Source organism: Tachypleus tridentatus, chromosome 7 (assembly GCF_004210375.1).
Source record: "Tachypleus tridentatus isolate NWPU-2018 chromosome 7, ASM421037v1, whole genome shotgun sequence".
Lineage (NCBI taxonomy): Eukaryota > Metazoa > Arthropoda > Merostomata > Xiphosura > Limulidae > Tachypleus > Tachypleus tridentatus.
The window spans coordinates 182,920,550-182,934,985 of record NC_134831.1 but is presented as its reverse complement, the minus strand read 5'-3'; the positions used below and the strand labels follow the sequence as shown (position 1 = coordinate 182,934,985).

General features: G+C 32.8%; 1 protein-coding gene across 1 annotated transcript; it reads left to right on the top strand.

Moving 5' to 3' along the window:
• The first annotated feature begins 6,477 nt into the window (after window positions 1-6,477).
• Window positions 6,478-13,499, top strand: LOC143257420 (protein TRC8 homolog). Its single transcript, XM_076516074.1, has 3 exons — window positions 6,478-6,925; window positions 9,964-10,193; window positions 10,981-13,499. Exons 2-3 carry the CDS (start codon window positions 9,977-9,979, stop codon window positions 12,666-12,668), a joined length of 1,905 nt encoding a protein of 634 aa, XP_076372189.1. The 5' UTR covers window positions 6,478-6,925; window positions 9,964-9,976; the 3' UTR covers window positions 12,669-13,499.
• The last annotated feature ends 937 nt before the right edge of the window (window positions 13,500-14,436 follow it).

The window sequence follows — 14,436 nt, the reverse complement described above, 5'->3', positions numbered from 1 at the left end:
CCCGCGACCCTCGGATTACGAGTCGCACGCCTTACGTGCTTGGCCATGCCAGGCCATAAATCTGTGAGGGGTAGGATGTATCAGAACTACATGTCGTCACCGAAAATCGATCGTATTGAGGAATGGTGCGTAACAGCCACTTCAATATTCATACACTCAGACAGATAAAGAAGATGTATTCAGATTGGGAATGACAAAATTTCAAGAGAGATGTTTCTTACACTTAACTGCATTAGAAAACATTGGTATGTAGATCAACTTCGGGTTCCAGAACCATTAAGAAAGTGACCTCCAGCAAATTATACTAAAGCAGTAGTAAACAAAGTGCAGCTCCTTGAAATAGGTAAGAATCCACTAATATAATAGTCGGTGACAAAATCCGCTCATGTGTCCTAGGCAATACAGTCAAGAAGGATCTACGTCTGGAAAAACGATACAAGTCATGTGCACGTAAGCCACTTTTCTGACTTCTCTGGAAAAGGAAGACCAATTGTAGAAAAGTATGTGATTGCTATCTAGTTGGAGAGGCGTGGAGGAAAAAGAATGGCAGCACGTGATGAAATTCGATGAAATATATTTGTTTCTTAATAACCGTACCGTGTCTCCTGCCTTATTTTTACCTAAACTGCATTAAGGACAGGTTAAGGATCAGGAGGGTAGATACAAAGGTCAAAATAAACTATCTTTGTTTCTAAGACTGTAACGTAGGTAAATTAGTATGTTAAATCATACACGGGCCGTTACCTACGTTAACTTTTTATTAGTCTATGAGTTTTCAGTATTCTTGCTGAAGCCTTCATGCGGCAACAACATACTGAGCCATGAACAAAAATACAAATACGTTTATCTGTGGAACACTGCTTTAATACAGGTTTCCGGGCAACAATCTGGTGTTTGAAAGCAGCATTTTACAAATGAATACGAATTTATATCACTCAGTCTACTGCTGCCCTATAAAGTCTTCGGTAAGAGGGTCAAATGTTCATAAGTGAAAGAAAAATATTTTAACACAGAGAAAAGTCCTTATACTCTCCTTCCTATCAGACTAATACTTTGGACCACATAAATACACTGACTTTGCACGGATACAAAGCAAACAGGATTTGGGCTTACCAAGATAAGGCATTTAGTCATAGAGCCCATTCAACTGTCGCATGCCCCCAGCAGCTGGAGATCGAAACGGGTATTCTCGCTATTCCATAAGACATTCCAGTCAAGCATATGAATCTCTGTATGATCAGACTGTTGAAATGGGCGTTGGGAAACAATTGATCTTGTCCATTATAAGGATTATGGATAGCAAGCAGAGAACAGTGATGTGCTTCGGATAAGTCAACCTTATGACAAAGCCTTTTGCAATAGAACTGCGCTGGAGAGCTGTTGTCAAGATGCACGGTCGTCAGAAACAGCATGACCAGACGTGATGACAAGGACCGTAGCGATGTGGCGAGTCTTTAAAATATTTTAAATAGATGATGAAACCCTAACTATTTACTTTTCTCACAAAACTTTAAACTACAGCTTAAGTCCATTTATATTAATTTCGTCTAGTACATTCTTCTTGTTGAAATTCATTATATTTCAAAATCAGTTTCTTACACTCGACTACGTCACTTGAGACTCAAAAATGTTAACTCGATATATTCGAACAATAAAAAGTGAAGGTTTTGTTATAGTTAAAACAGATCTATTGCTTAGTGGTATGCCTTGAGGTCTTATAACGTTCACAACTTTGCAAATAAACTGGTTGTGTGCTAAAACAAACTTAGAACTTGGTAACAATCGCATGTAACTCACTCAAAATCTCATTTTATGAAGAAAAAAATCGAAAAACAATAAAAAGAACGAATTGGGTACATTTAGGTTGAAACAAATCCTTTGAGAAATCAGCTGGTAAGTAAGCAAAAAATCATATTGAGAATTAATACTGGTGAAAAAATAAAAACCGATGTTTCCAGTTATGTAATCTTCTGGAAATAAACAAAAACTACCTCATTTCTAGTGCACCAAGTAGAACAGGCCACAGATGTGAAATACATTCCACTAAGAAGAGGTAACGTAATGAAGGCACAGGAGATGAGATGACCCTGATAAAATGATGGTCACAAGAGATGATCCTCGTGTAATGATGGCCACAAGATATGATCCTGATGTAATGATAGCCACAAGAGATGATCGTGATTTAATAATAGCCAGAAGAGATGACCCTGATGTAACAATGACCACAAGATACTGTTCTGATGTAATGATGACTACAAGAAATGACCCTCTTACAGAACGTTGTTTCTACTAAAACTCCTTACACTATGCACACTATAGTTGAATCTTAAAGAACAGCCAAGGAAGTTCAAGTTTTCTACAACCAGTAAATGAAATATTTCGAAATTTGCCATCGATTAATTTTCAACACTATAGAAGAAGAAAAATACAAAATTAGTTACATGTTAGGCTTAATAAGAAGTGTTTCCTACATTATAGCTTGGAGAAACATTTGAATAAAGCGAGTTTCATAAATATTTATCACAAGAAGATGAATAAGAGCCTTCAGTAATAGATATTAAACGGGCCGGCATGGCGTGTTAAGGCGTTCTACTCGTAATCTGAGGGTCGCGGGTTCGAATCCCCGTCGCACCAAACATGCTCGCCCTTTCAGCCGTGGGGGCGTTATAATATTATGATCAATCCCACTATTTGTTGGTAGCCCAAAAATTGGCGGTGGGTGGTAATGACTAGGTGCTTTCCCTCCACTCTTACACTGCTAAATTAGGGACGGGTAGCGCAGATAGCCCTCGTGTAGCTTTGCGCGAAATTAAAAAAAAACAAAAACAATTATTAGATGTTTATTCTTGTTAATGAAAAAATCAAAGTTTGACTTCAATTTCGCGTAAAGCTTCTTTCGTGTTATTTGTGCTCGCCGTTCCTCATTTAACGGGGAAGGCTGTTAGTTAGTCAACCCCACCTACCGCTAACTAGAGGGTTAATCTTTTACTAACGAAATAGTGGGATCGACAAGTTTCCGGTAAGCGCATATAATAATAATAATAATGTATTAACTATATAGTTATTTAATTTCGTGTGACAGGCTCACCAGCAGATTTGAAGACTTATAACACTAAAAAACCGAATTTCGATACCCGTGACGGGCACAGCACGAAGAGCCAATTGTGTCAATTCGTGCTTAACAACGAACAAACAGATAACCAATATAGGCAAGTTTTTGTGTTAAAAATTACTGTTATTTTGAATTTTTAAATAATTATTCATTTCAGTAAAGTTATTAAGGCTCAATAAACATTACTATTATGAGTATTTTGATGATGCGATAAGGTTTTAGGCTTAAAACAAGGTATTTAAACAAAAGATACGACAGTGGTTACCTGAATCGACGATGAATTTACGTTTGTCATTGAGCACAAAGCTATCCAATGAGTTATCTGCGTCACGGGTGTTGGCCGTTGAACCACCAGGGGGCCTTACTGTTCGTAGCTATGTAGTTATCATACGTAGCATCAAACACATCTACATAGCTAACTTTCTTGTTTTCTTATTTAATATGTAAGAAAAAAAAGAATAAAACGTGATTAGTGTTAACGTATTTTGAAACTATATTACATATAAATGAAATACAAGTATTTCCAACCATACATGAGCTAGTAGGTATAGTGATGTCATCAGCAAATCATACAAGTGAAGAATCAAACCTTCATCTGGTAATGTGTCCAGAACTTTCAAAGATGAAACTTTGTCATAACATTAACGTTGATCTTTATATAGAAACCGGAAACAACGTCTGCTACGCGACATTATTGGTTTGTCTTGTTTGGAACTAAGCGTAATATTGGGATTGACCGTCACATTATAACGTTTCCTCAGCGAGTATGCTCAGTAACAGGGAAATAAACTTGCGACCCACAGAATCGAACGCCCTGCCTAACAGGCCACGACGTTTCGTTATTCATATACTTTGGAGACTTATCCCAAATTATGATATTTGAAATACCTTCATATGTTATCTTAGCAAATATTCCCCCCCCCTTCCCAGAAAAAAACACTTTAATTACACCGTAATTAGTTTGTCTGAAATACTTAGTAACTGGGAGAAACCAAAACTCGTTTCTCACAAAGGATAGGATTTGCTTGTTTTGTTTGTTTTGGATTTCGCACAAAGCTACACAAGGGCTATCCACTCTAGCCGTCCCTAACTTAGCAGTGTAAGACTAGAGGGAAGGCAGCTCGTCATCACCACCCACCGCCAACTCTTTGGCTACTCTTTTACCATCAAATAGTGTGATTGACCGTAGAATTATAATGCCCCCACAATCTTCAGATTGCGAGTCGAGCGCTCTAACCACCTGGCCATGCTGGACTCGTTAATTAGGGAATATAATGTATTCCACATTTGTTTTTCTACTTTTAATACTATTTTACCCATCATTGTAATTTTAGCTGACTGGCACACCTACTCTATCATGTAATGTTTGCTACATGCTACACAGTGATCACGTTATTCAAAGCGTTCGAATTTTTGCTGTGTATGTTATTTTAAATGATCGATAATAAAATGATTTTCATACAAAGAAAAACTAGCAAGAATTTAAATTCCTTTTGAGACCCGAATTGTTTAAGTAAAATTCCCTAAAACTACACTGATTTGATGTATTTCGTATTATAGAAATGTGGTTGTAAGGTTAATGTGGTTAATAGAAAGTCCCTGATAAACATATTCTCGAATAACGAAATTTCTTGGATTTAAGGCCTAACAAAGGAATTTTCTTTTATGGAGAAAATTGTTTTAATGGTTAAATACAAGCAGATTCGTAAAACAAAGTTTCAAGTAATGTGGCTACTATATTTCTGTCTTGAGCTATCGATAATGAACTATTTTCACTGGTATTCTTTTCCGAAACTCAATTTTCTGCATGTTTGTTATGTACTTTTATACCTAAGAATTTGTATAGTTAAATAGTAGCTCTTTAACATAAACAATCTTTTCTGCAAAGATACAAGTGATAGAAATAATACGTCTTTATCGACTATTACAATGGTACATTTGACACACATATCTTTAATGTTTACCGATTCCTTTGTTTAAAATACACCTATCGTATTATGTCAAAATTTCTTCTAGATAAACAATAATATAAATATCTAAATTTAAACAAAAACACAACAGAAATTTTTTTAAATACCTCGGTAATTAACATATAAATACAATAAGTTCTGTATTTCTTAATATTTGGAAAGAATACATACAGTTTAATCCCAAGCTAAACAGTAAAACTTGTCTAAGGCGGAATCGCACGGGAGCGAGTAAAATTTCCGGCTTAGACAGTGAACATATATTTCCTTAATTATTTATAATATTTTAGCGGAACGTTGTACTTGATTGACTCAAGAGAAGTAAGACGTTTGTGAATAAAGTTATTGTACTGTTTATACTATATTTATTAAAATAAGAACAAAACTAGACATTCAATATATACATAGATACACAAAATCTTAATCACATTTATTTGAAGAAAGTATCCTATTTCAACTGTTTCGGTTTTTTAATGGGCTTTCTCACGTGGTTAAAAGAGAACACCAAGTCTGCGGCCTTTTCATGAAGTTCATTTTTCCTCTTCATTTTTGCATACAATTTGATGACATTAATATGACTTAATTTCTAATAATGATATATGGTCATCTGCAAAACACAAAAATTCTAGAATTAATTCTTTCCAAAATTTTATATGTATTGAATAATTGAGTGGGTACCTAAAGAAAATCTTTAGACTCTGTTGTGTATATAACTTGTTTTGCTTAAGGTAATTTAAACTAATTGTGTATATTTTAATATTTCAATCTTATAATGTGTTTTAAGAGTTGATTCAGACAGTTGTTTAGTAGATACGAGTTAAAGCTCTTTTTCTTTCAGCATGTCATTTGAAATATTCGTTGATGTAGGTAATCTATAGATTATATAATGTCACAGTATAACCCTTTGTTTGTCTTGAAAATTTGGTAAGGATTATTATCCTGGCCTTTGGCCTATGTGAACATGTTTGGAAATCTTTCTCCGACTCTAGCAATTCCATGAGTGGAAACTAACAAGAACATGGCTAGCTTTATGTGAATATTTTTTTTTTACATCTGTGTTTGTTTTTCCTTTGTTTTCTTTATGCAATTAATTCTTTTACTGACGTTTCTTGTACCTATATTTTTGCAGAAATTTCTGGCTACCTGTTTGATATCAGTGTGCTTAAATACCACACATCCATGTTTATTCTAGGTCGTCTGATTTTTATATAGTTCACTAATAATGAAAAGACGAATATAACATAACTTAATTTATCGTTTTAGTCTTATTTAATGGGACTATAAAGTTATTTAAATTAAAATTTAGATTTGGGGCGTATTTTGTCTTTGATTTTATGTTTTAAATGTGTTCTTATTACTCATTTTAATGCTAATTTTAAAATCGTCAAAAGGTGTCTCTAACGTAGCGTAAAATATTCCGGAAGTAGGGAAACGGATAATAGCGGTTACTTAACAATAATTAATTACTGAATTAGACTCTTCCAAAGCTATTTAAACTTAAGTGTTTCTGTATTAGACTTGAAAAATCGTTTTATTGTATCTATTTGTTCGAACTTAGACAATAAAAATTAAAACTAGTTTATAGGTTTATTGTTAAACTCCTACTAGTAGTGTAGTATAATTTATAAGCCTAGGGCACTGTAGTCGGCAGAAAGTGAAGTTGAAAAAGCACCTAACTTAGACTGTGTTGATGCTTTAACGTCTGCAATTTATTGTATTTTAAGAATTAAAAACTTAAAAAGATATATTAATAGGTTTATAGCTACTCATCGTGTTAGTTAGACGTCACCAGCTGGGTGTCGTCGGCTACACACGCTGTTAGACGTCGTCGCTTTTACAGTTTCTGGTAAGTTGTTGGCAATATAATTCAATTATCTGATAGTATTAGAATTGAACTTCTAAATCTTTATTTTGAAGTTGAAATATATTACTTACCTATCGTTTAAACCCAGCTAACTAATATTTCTGTATGGCCTACTAAATGACAATTAACTAAGCTTGAGAATGTGTCAGTACATTTATTTTAAAGAAGTGACTGCTGTTAGGGACATTTTTTTCCTTAAAAAAGTAAATTACATTGTTGATTAGAAAATTCTTAAATTCTATGTGAGAATGTAAATTAAACTTGTAATACTTTAATGCAGTTTTAAATACGTATGATTCTTGAGTGTAATACAGTTTAAAACAAATAATAGTTACTATAGCAGAAATAATTACACTGACATGCCACTAACACTAAATTAGATTTTTTTGTTTTCTGTGTTAATATTCTGGACTTGAGGTATCGTAGACTCTACATTACGTAAGGGAGTATCTTGTTCATTCAAATTTGAAAGCCTGTTCCTGTAATATTATGGACTGCAGTTTGTTCACATTTGATGTAAGATGAACTTAATCATAAATTAATGTTCAAGTTTGTTTCAAATATATTTAATCAAATTGTGTGTTAGCTAAAGAAGATTGTACAAAGGCCATGAGCATTTTCTTCAAACAACTCTGAACAAGATGTATGGTGAATTGTTGCATTACTATCTTCAAAGTCTTTATTTCTCACATGGACACAATTAGTAGGGAATGTACTGTTTTGTATAATGTTAATATTAAATAAGTCTATTCCACAAAATGAGTTAAAATATGCAGGTTTATGTAATGGATTCATTCTTTGTAATGAGTGTATTTTAGTTATAGATCAACTGCATAACAAGTGGAGATGCATACTAGTAGTCATTTGCTTTGCAATAGGAATCAGTTTACTGGCAAAAACAAGTCCCCTCGCTATTATATCACTTTTGTATTTTTTATTTTCAGTTCACAAAATGTGAAATGTAATTCATGAGATGACGGGTTTGTGTATTTCTTATTCAGTGTCGGTATGAGTTACCATACATAATATGGCATGTTTTTAAAGGAAACGCTCAACCATGATGTAGTCTGTCACTTGTAGGTGCCTTCCTTATAACTCGATCCATTTAACTTTTTCCATGGTCAGTTACCAGTAGTTGTCAGACACTGTTTTTCCTAATAGCTGACTTAATTTTTTTTAAATTGCCAGACTTGATGATGGATGTCATTGAACAGCTGGTCAAAAATAAACTTTATTACAGTGCTCCTCATAGCCAGGTTTTATATATATATGTAAAAACAGCTGGTATGGGTTGAAAGTTTTGTGCAGAGGAGTAAACAATGTTTCAACCGTATCCAAGAAACATTCTTCGCTCCTCTACATAGAGCTTTCTCTGACCGCACCAGCTGTTTTTACATGTATTTTTTTTCTACAAGTGGATTTTCTCATCATCACAGATGGGTTTTACTTATCAAGCTCTCTCTGAAGGTAGATATCCTTGTTCTGAATGTGGAAAGGGTTGTAAAAAGTGGCCAGTTAGTGTATAGCTAAGTATAATATTTCAGTGTTACAAGAAAAATGTATTAAGTGTTATCCAATGAATTGGTAATAATGATATGTGATATTAATAATTTAAATTACTTTTGCTAATACCATCAGACAGCATGCCATTAAAACTTGAACATAATTGGCTAAAATCTCAAGTTGTTTGTTAGATTATATCAAAAAAGTTCTAAATATTAAAGGTAAGATCTCAAAGAAATTTTCCAATAAACTTTAAAGTTAGTTATATTATGTGCTAGGCTACAAAATAACTAGAAGTCATTATTATATATTTGTCTTAAGTCATATTGTAAGAAATTGCATGGAATTACCCATTTAAAATTTTCATTGACTGATCAGATATGCAGAACCCCTGTTTAATAATAATGTTATTGCTTATTATATAAGAAAAGACATGAAACTTGGAGTTGTAATAGAGAAAATAATTACTTCGTAACTAAACATGGTATCTTTAGTATTATAATAAATGGTAAAACATTTTTGGGATCTGACAAGTTTTGAATTACTTTTACACATAGCACCACAATATTACTCGGTCATCAAAATTTGGAATGCTAAATTTTGATAACAGATTTCTTAAATATAAAATGACCTATTTCAATTTTTTTGCATTTTTTTTTTTTTTTTAATATGAAACTAAATATTAAATTTAAGTGTCACTGGGGTGTAATTTCAATTTTATCATAAAAACAAATGGGATATTTACTACTGTTTCAAAATAGTTTCATAATGCTTAAATTGCTTCCATTTTACTTTAGCTGAATATCAGTAACATAACAATAGCATATGTTAATCAAAAGAATATAAAACATATACTGTTCATCTTGCATTTTGTTTGTTGTATTGAAAAACAATTGTTTAGAAATCAGTAATCTTTCTGGCAATATATTATTTCCGTATTGAGAATATTAGTAAAATGTAGCTACATGCTTTTAATGGTCCATTTATTCAAGCTCAGTACTATATCTAAAAAATATTGGTTATGGTTTTAACCTTCCATAACAGATCTGTGAAGTGTGAGCAGTTCTTAGAAAAGACTGTATTGGTTTTATTAGTTTAAAATATTTTTTTAATTGACACAAATATACTATAGTACTAATTACTTTAAATTAAGACGATGTTTCTATAAATTTACTGACTGCTTTTTATCCAGAAAATGCTTATTGTGTGGGTCCTTTATGAATTTTATCCAGAAAAATGAATGATTTCAAATACTTGTGTCGATCTTCAATAAATTTTACACAGGAAATGAGTTATTTTGAATACTTATTGTGTGGGTTCTCATTGGATTTCAGACAGAAAACGAGTGATTTAGAAAACTGAGTGTTCTAACTATTGGAATCATGACATTTATTAATGCATGGATCCCATTAGTAGTAACCAGTAAAGGGTGTATAGATAAGTCAGTAAATTGAATGTTAATATTTATTTTTCAAATTTAATATTTTAACGTACATGGAATGTCTGTACTATTTTAGTTTTTGTATCGTCATGTCCCTACAATCAAAAGTCTGGTCTTTGCTGAATGTCGTGCTCAGAGTTCCTCCAGTATTTATCATGGATGCCTTATTGAATGCTCGCTTGGGACTTTCACCGTACAAACCTGAAAAAGATGACTACCAGGCAGTGGTATCTAACTCGACAGAAGATCAAGATACCATTGATGTTGATGGATCTGTATTGACTTGGTTTTCTCTTTATTCTTCAGGTGACTAGCAAACGCACGTTGTGTGTGTGTGTGTGTGTGTATACTATGTTTTAAAAGATCCTTAAAAATGTATTTCTATAAATATTTGTGCAGTAATTATTAGTGCTTCATAATTCATTTCTATCAGTTTCATTTGGAATTGATTTCTAAGAAACATTTGATATTTTCTGTACTTCATATTCATACTTGCATCGCTTATAGAATTAATATAATGTATGTGAAATTTTAAGAATTATAAAAACAGTATGCATTCAGTTCTTGTAACAAAGACAAAAGGAAAATAATTATGAAAATAAAAACCTGTATGGCTATTTTTGTGTTTTGTTTTTAAAGCTAAAACAGAAATACTTAATAGATTATCTGAAATTTCTGATACAAAGTTAAAATTATCTTATCCTTTCCCTATGTGACATGTTATTGTTTATTCTACTTGTGTGTGCATGTATATTGAACTATGAATGCTTTCTGTAACAGTACTTTCAAGTAAATATAAGAAATTAGTGGCTTTCAAAGTTCTTTAACTGTACTTTTAATCTTGAATCTCTAACTGAGCAAATGTATCAGTTTTTTATGGCTTTATTATTGAAATATTTAGTTGATTACAAACAATATATTGGCTTATTTGGACTACATTAAGGTTGAAAATAAAACTTTCTGTATAATTTTTATATATTTTTAATGAATATAAGTATTTCTTTGACTGATGTGAAAATCTAGTTTAATAAACATTAGTTTGAAATCAGAGCTTTAGTATTATATTCCTAAAAACATTTTTCACATTTTGTAGGTTTCTGTGCTGCATTTTTCGTGTTTCTTCTGAACACCAAGCAATTGCTCTCAGTTTACTTATGGTTAGCATCAACTGGAGTCATCTTGTGGTCGTACATTGGTAATGAAGAGTACATGAAGTATGCAATTGGTCTCGGAGAAAAAAATAGTAATGTTGGTTATGAACTTTTGAACATAAACCTTCAGGCTTTTCTGAAGTTTGGTGGAAACTACCTGCTGCAAGTTTTCTTGGCCATGGTATTCTGTTTTTCTAATAACTCTTTTCAGAATATCCCACCTAAGAGAATAGTTGGACTATCCTTCATAGGACCTACAATAATCAGTCTTTTACCTTTCCCTGCTTCTGTTCTCCAATGCACACCACTGTTATCATCTGCTGTAGCATTTTTATACATTTTCATATCATTGTTAAGTCATGGAAGACTAATTGTGGAAACTCTTATAAGCGAGTTTCAGTGGTGTAATGATGTAATCAAACATTATGGCTTATACATGTTGCTTGAAAACCAGTGGTTAAGACTGCAAGTTCCACAGGTTTTAAGAGTCTTCTGGCTAACTAGAGTAATAGAACAAGCAGTGTTACTCCTGGCAGACACTTTCCATGGAACTAATGCCACTGGTAGTGTGTTTAGCATGTTATTTGACAATTCCTACATCATTACAAAAGAACTGCTGATTCGAGGCTGTGAAACTCTTGTGGCAGTCCTCGGAATGACAAGTGTGGTTTCTTCTATCTCTCACTATATTGGATACAGCATGCAATGTTTTCTACATCTAGAAGACCCAGAAGATAGGAGTATTGGAACTGTCTCTGCCATTCTCTTTTTTATTCTTGCTTTACAAACAGGCCTAACAGGAATGGAACCTGAAAAGAGATTCCAGCGGCTTTACCGGAACATATGCCTTCTCTTTACTGCAATTATGCACTTTGTTCACAATATGGTTAACCCTCTTCTACTCTCGTTGAGTGCCTCCAAAAATACATCTTACAACAAGCATGGTCGTGCTCTCACTGTTTGTGCCTTCCTGATTGTTTTCCCCTGCTGGTTTCTTGCTTATCTGTGGAGCAAACACACCATAAGCACGTGGCTCCTTGCTGTCTCTGCATTTAGTATTGAAGTCGTGATTAAAGTAGTCATTTCTCTCCTGGTCTATTTACTCTTCATGATCGATGCTTACCGCAATACATTCTGGGAAAAACTAGACGACTATGTGTACTATATACGTGCAACCGGCAACACCATAGAGTTCATCTTTGGTATATTTCTTTTCTTCAATGGTGCATGGATACTACTGTTTGAGTCAGGTGGAACAATCAGAGCTTTTATGATGTGCATTCATGCTTATTTCAATATATGGCTGCAGGCAAAATCTGGGTGGAAGGTTTTCATGAAACGGCAATCTGCTGTGAAGAAGATTAATTCCTTGCCGGAAGCCTCAGAAGACCAATTGAGAAACTTTGATGATGTTTGTGCTATCTGTTACCAGGAGCTAAATAATGCTAGAATTACTCGGTGTAACCACTACTTCCATGGTGTTTGCTTACGAAAATGGCTGTACTTACAGGACATATGTCCACTGTGTCATAAGACCTTGTATAATCTAGAGTTTGAAGAATCTCACCCAGAAAATGCGAATGAAAATTCTGTTGTAGAAAATGAAATATTACACGAACACCAAGATTAATTAAGGCTAAATTTATAACACCTAAGAAGATATTTATTAAAAATTTGGTAATTTATAATTTTTAAAAAAGTAATTACTCTTCATCCAATCTGTGTGTAATACTTTTCAAACATTGATAAAATATAACTCTGTATGGAGCATCATTCTTGTTTTAGTGTGCATTTTTGTGGCTCTGTCGTTTTATGAAAACATAAGTGTGCAAGTATCTATCTCTAGGGGTTACTGATCAACCTCAATGAAAATGTGCATGGCCACAAATCATAATGTGGCCAGTTTTTCCTTGGTCATTCTAAGAAATTATTGTTATTGGTGTTGTTGTACAGCTGTTGTGACTTGGAAATATGATTTTTATTACTTAGTGTTTATTGTACTTCTAGTGAATTTTGTCTTTGTAATATTAGTAATTATTAAGTTACTACTTTGAATATCTAAGGTATTACACCAGAAAGTATAAATGTTGTATTTATCATTATTTTAAAACATTAACTAGAATCATCCTTCTGGCAGACTTTGCATTAAACCTAATGCAAGATATAAAAATGTTTTAGTTGTTTGTATTCAAAGTTTTCAGAATTTTATGTTCTATACACATGTTGAAAGTTTAGTGTCAAAGGTCTATTTAACAAGTTTAACTCAGTAATTGAAAAAAAAAAACATTTTTTCACTATCATATTTTTGTTTAAATTTTCAGGATTTTTATAACATACAGCTGTAGCTACACTAATTTGTATGGGTATCTGGCTTAGTTTGTATTAGTGGTATTACTTTCTTGAACCAAATAAACATCTTAAACTTAATGTCTTAATAAATTTTGTTACAGTACTGCTCCTTTCATCAGTTTTTGTTGTCATTTCTGTACTTAATGGAAGGGAAAAATGTTAAAATTAGTGCTTAGCAAGGTAACTTAGTTTTTCATTTCCTTCTGAAAAACAAATTTTGTATTTTGTGTAACTTATCATAGAACACTTTCTTGACTTAGGTGTACAAAATATTAATCTTGAAGAAATTGTTCATTGGTAAGGAAAAGTTGGCTGGATGTTACCTGGGGACACTCTAAATTCAGTGAGGTTCTTTTACATCTATTTAATGGTCTAAATTGGGAATGCAGTGGTGACTTGTTTTCTTGATTTGACTAGTTTACATAAATGTAAACTTATCTGGTTATACAGAGCTGTTAGTCCCCACTGCGACTTTAATGGAAGTGGTTGTGATGTTTCAGCAGTATGTGATACCCTTATTTCCTAGTATATATTCCTTAAAAACTGTGCAACACCTAATGATCTGTTTAGAAAGCAGCTTCTTTGGATGTGCTTACACCTGTTTGATTCAGTGGTTAAAGTTGGGCAGTGTGTACTGACAAGAAACGAAATTGCAAAACAAAAGATACTGCTACAAAATGTATGCCTCAGTTCACAAATAACTTTCACTTTAACAAATTTATTCACTGATTTATACTATGATTAATATACAAAACGTTGTACAATTTCATGCTAAGTAGCTAAACATTCACCACATCTTCCATTAATCCAAATACTTCACTCTGCTAACTGAAAACTTGACTCAGTGCTTCACTAATTTTCATATTTATAATAGTCTTGTCTCTAGACACTTCACAAAATCTCTTGATCATTAATGCTACAAACATTCTAGGATTATCTTCATAAACTTACTTGATCGTAGCATTGCATCCTTTAATTAATACCTAAATTAAAATACTGAAAATATAGCTTGCAACCAAGTTGTATTCTTTAGTAAACCTTTGATTTGT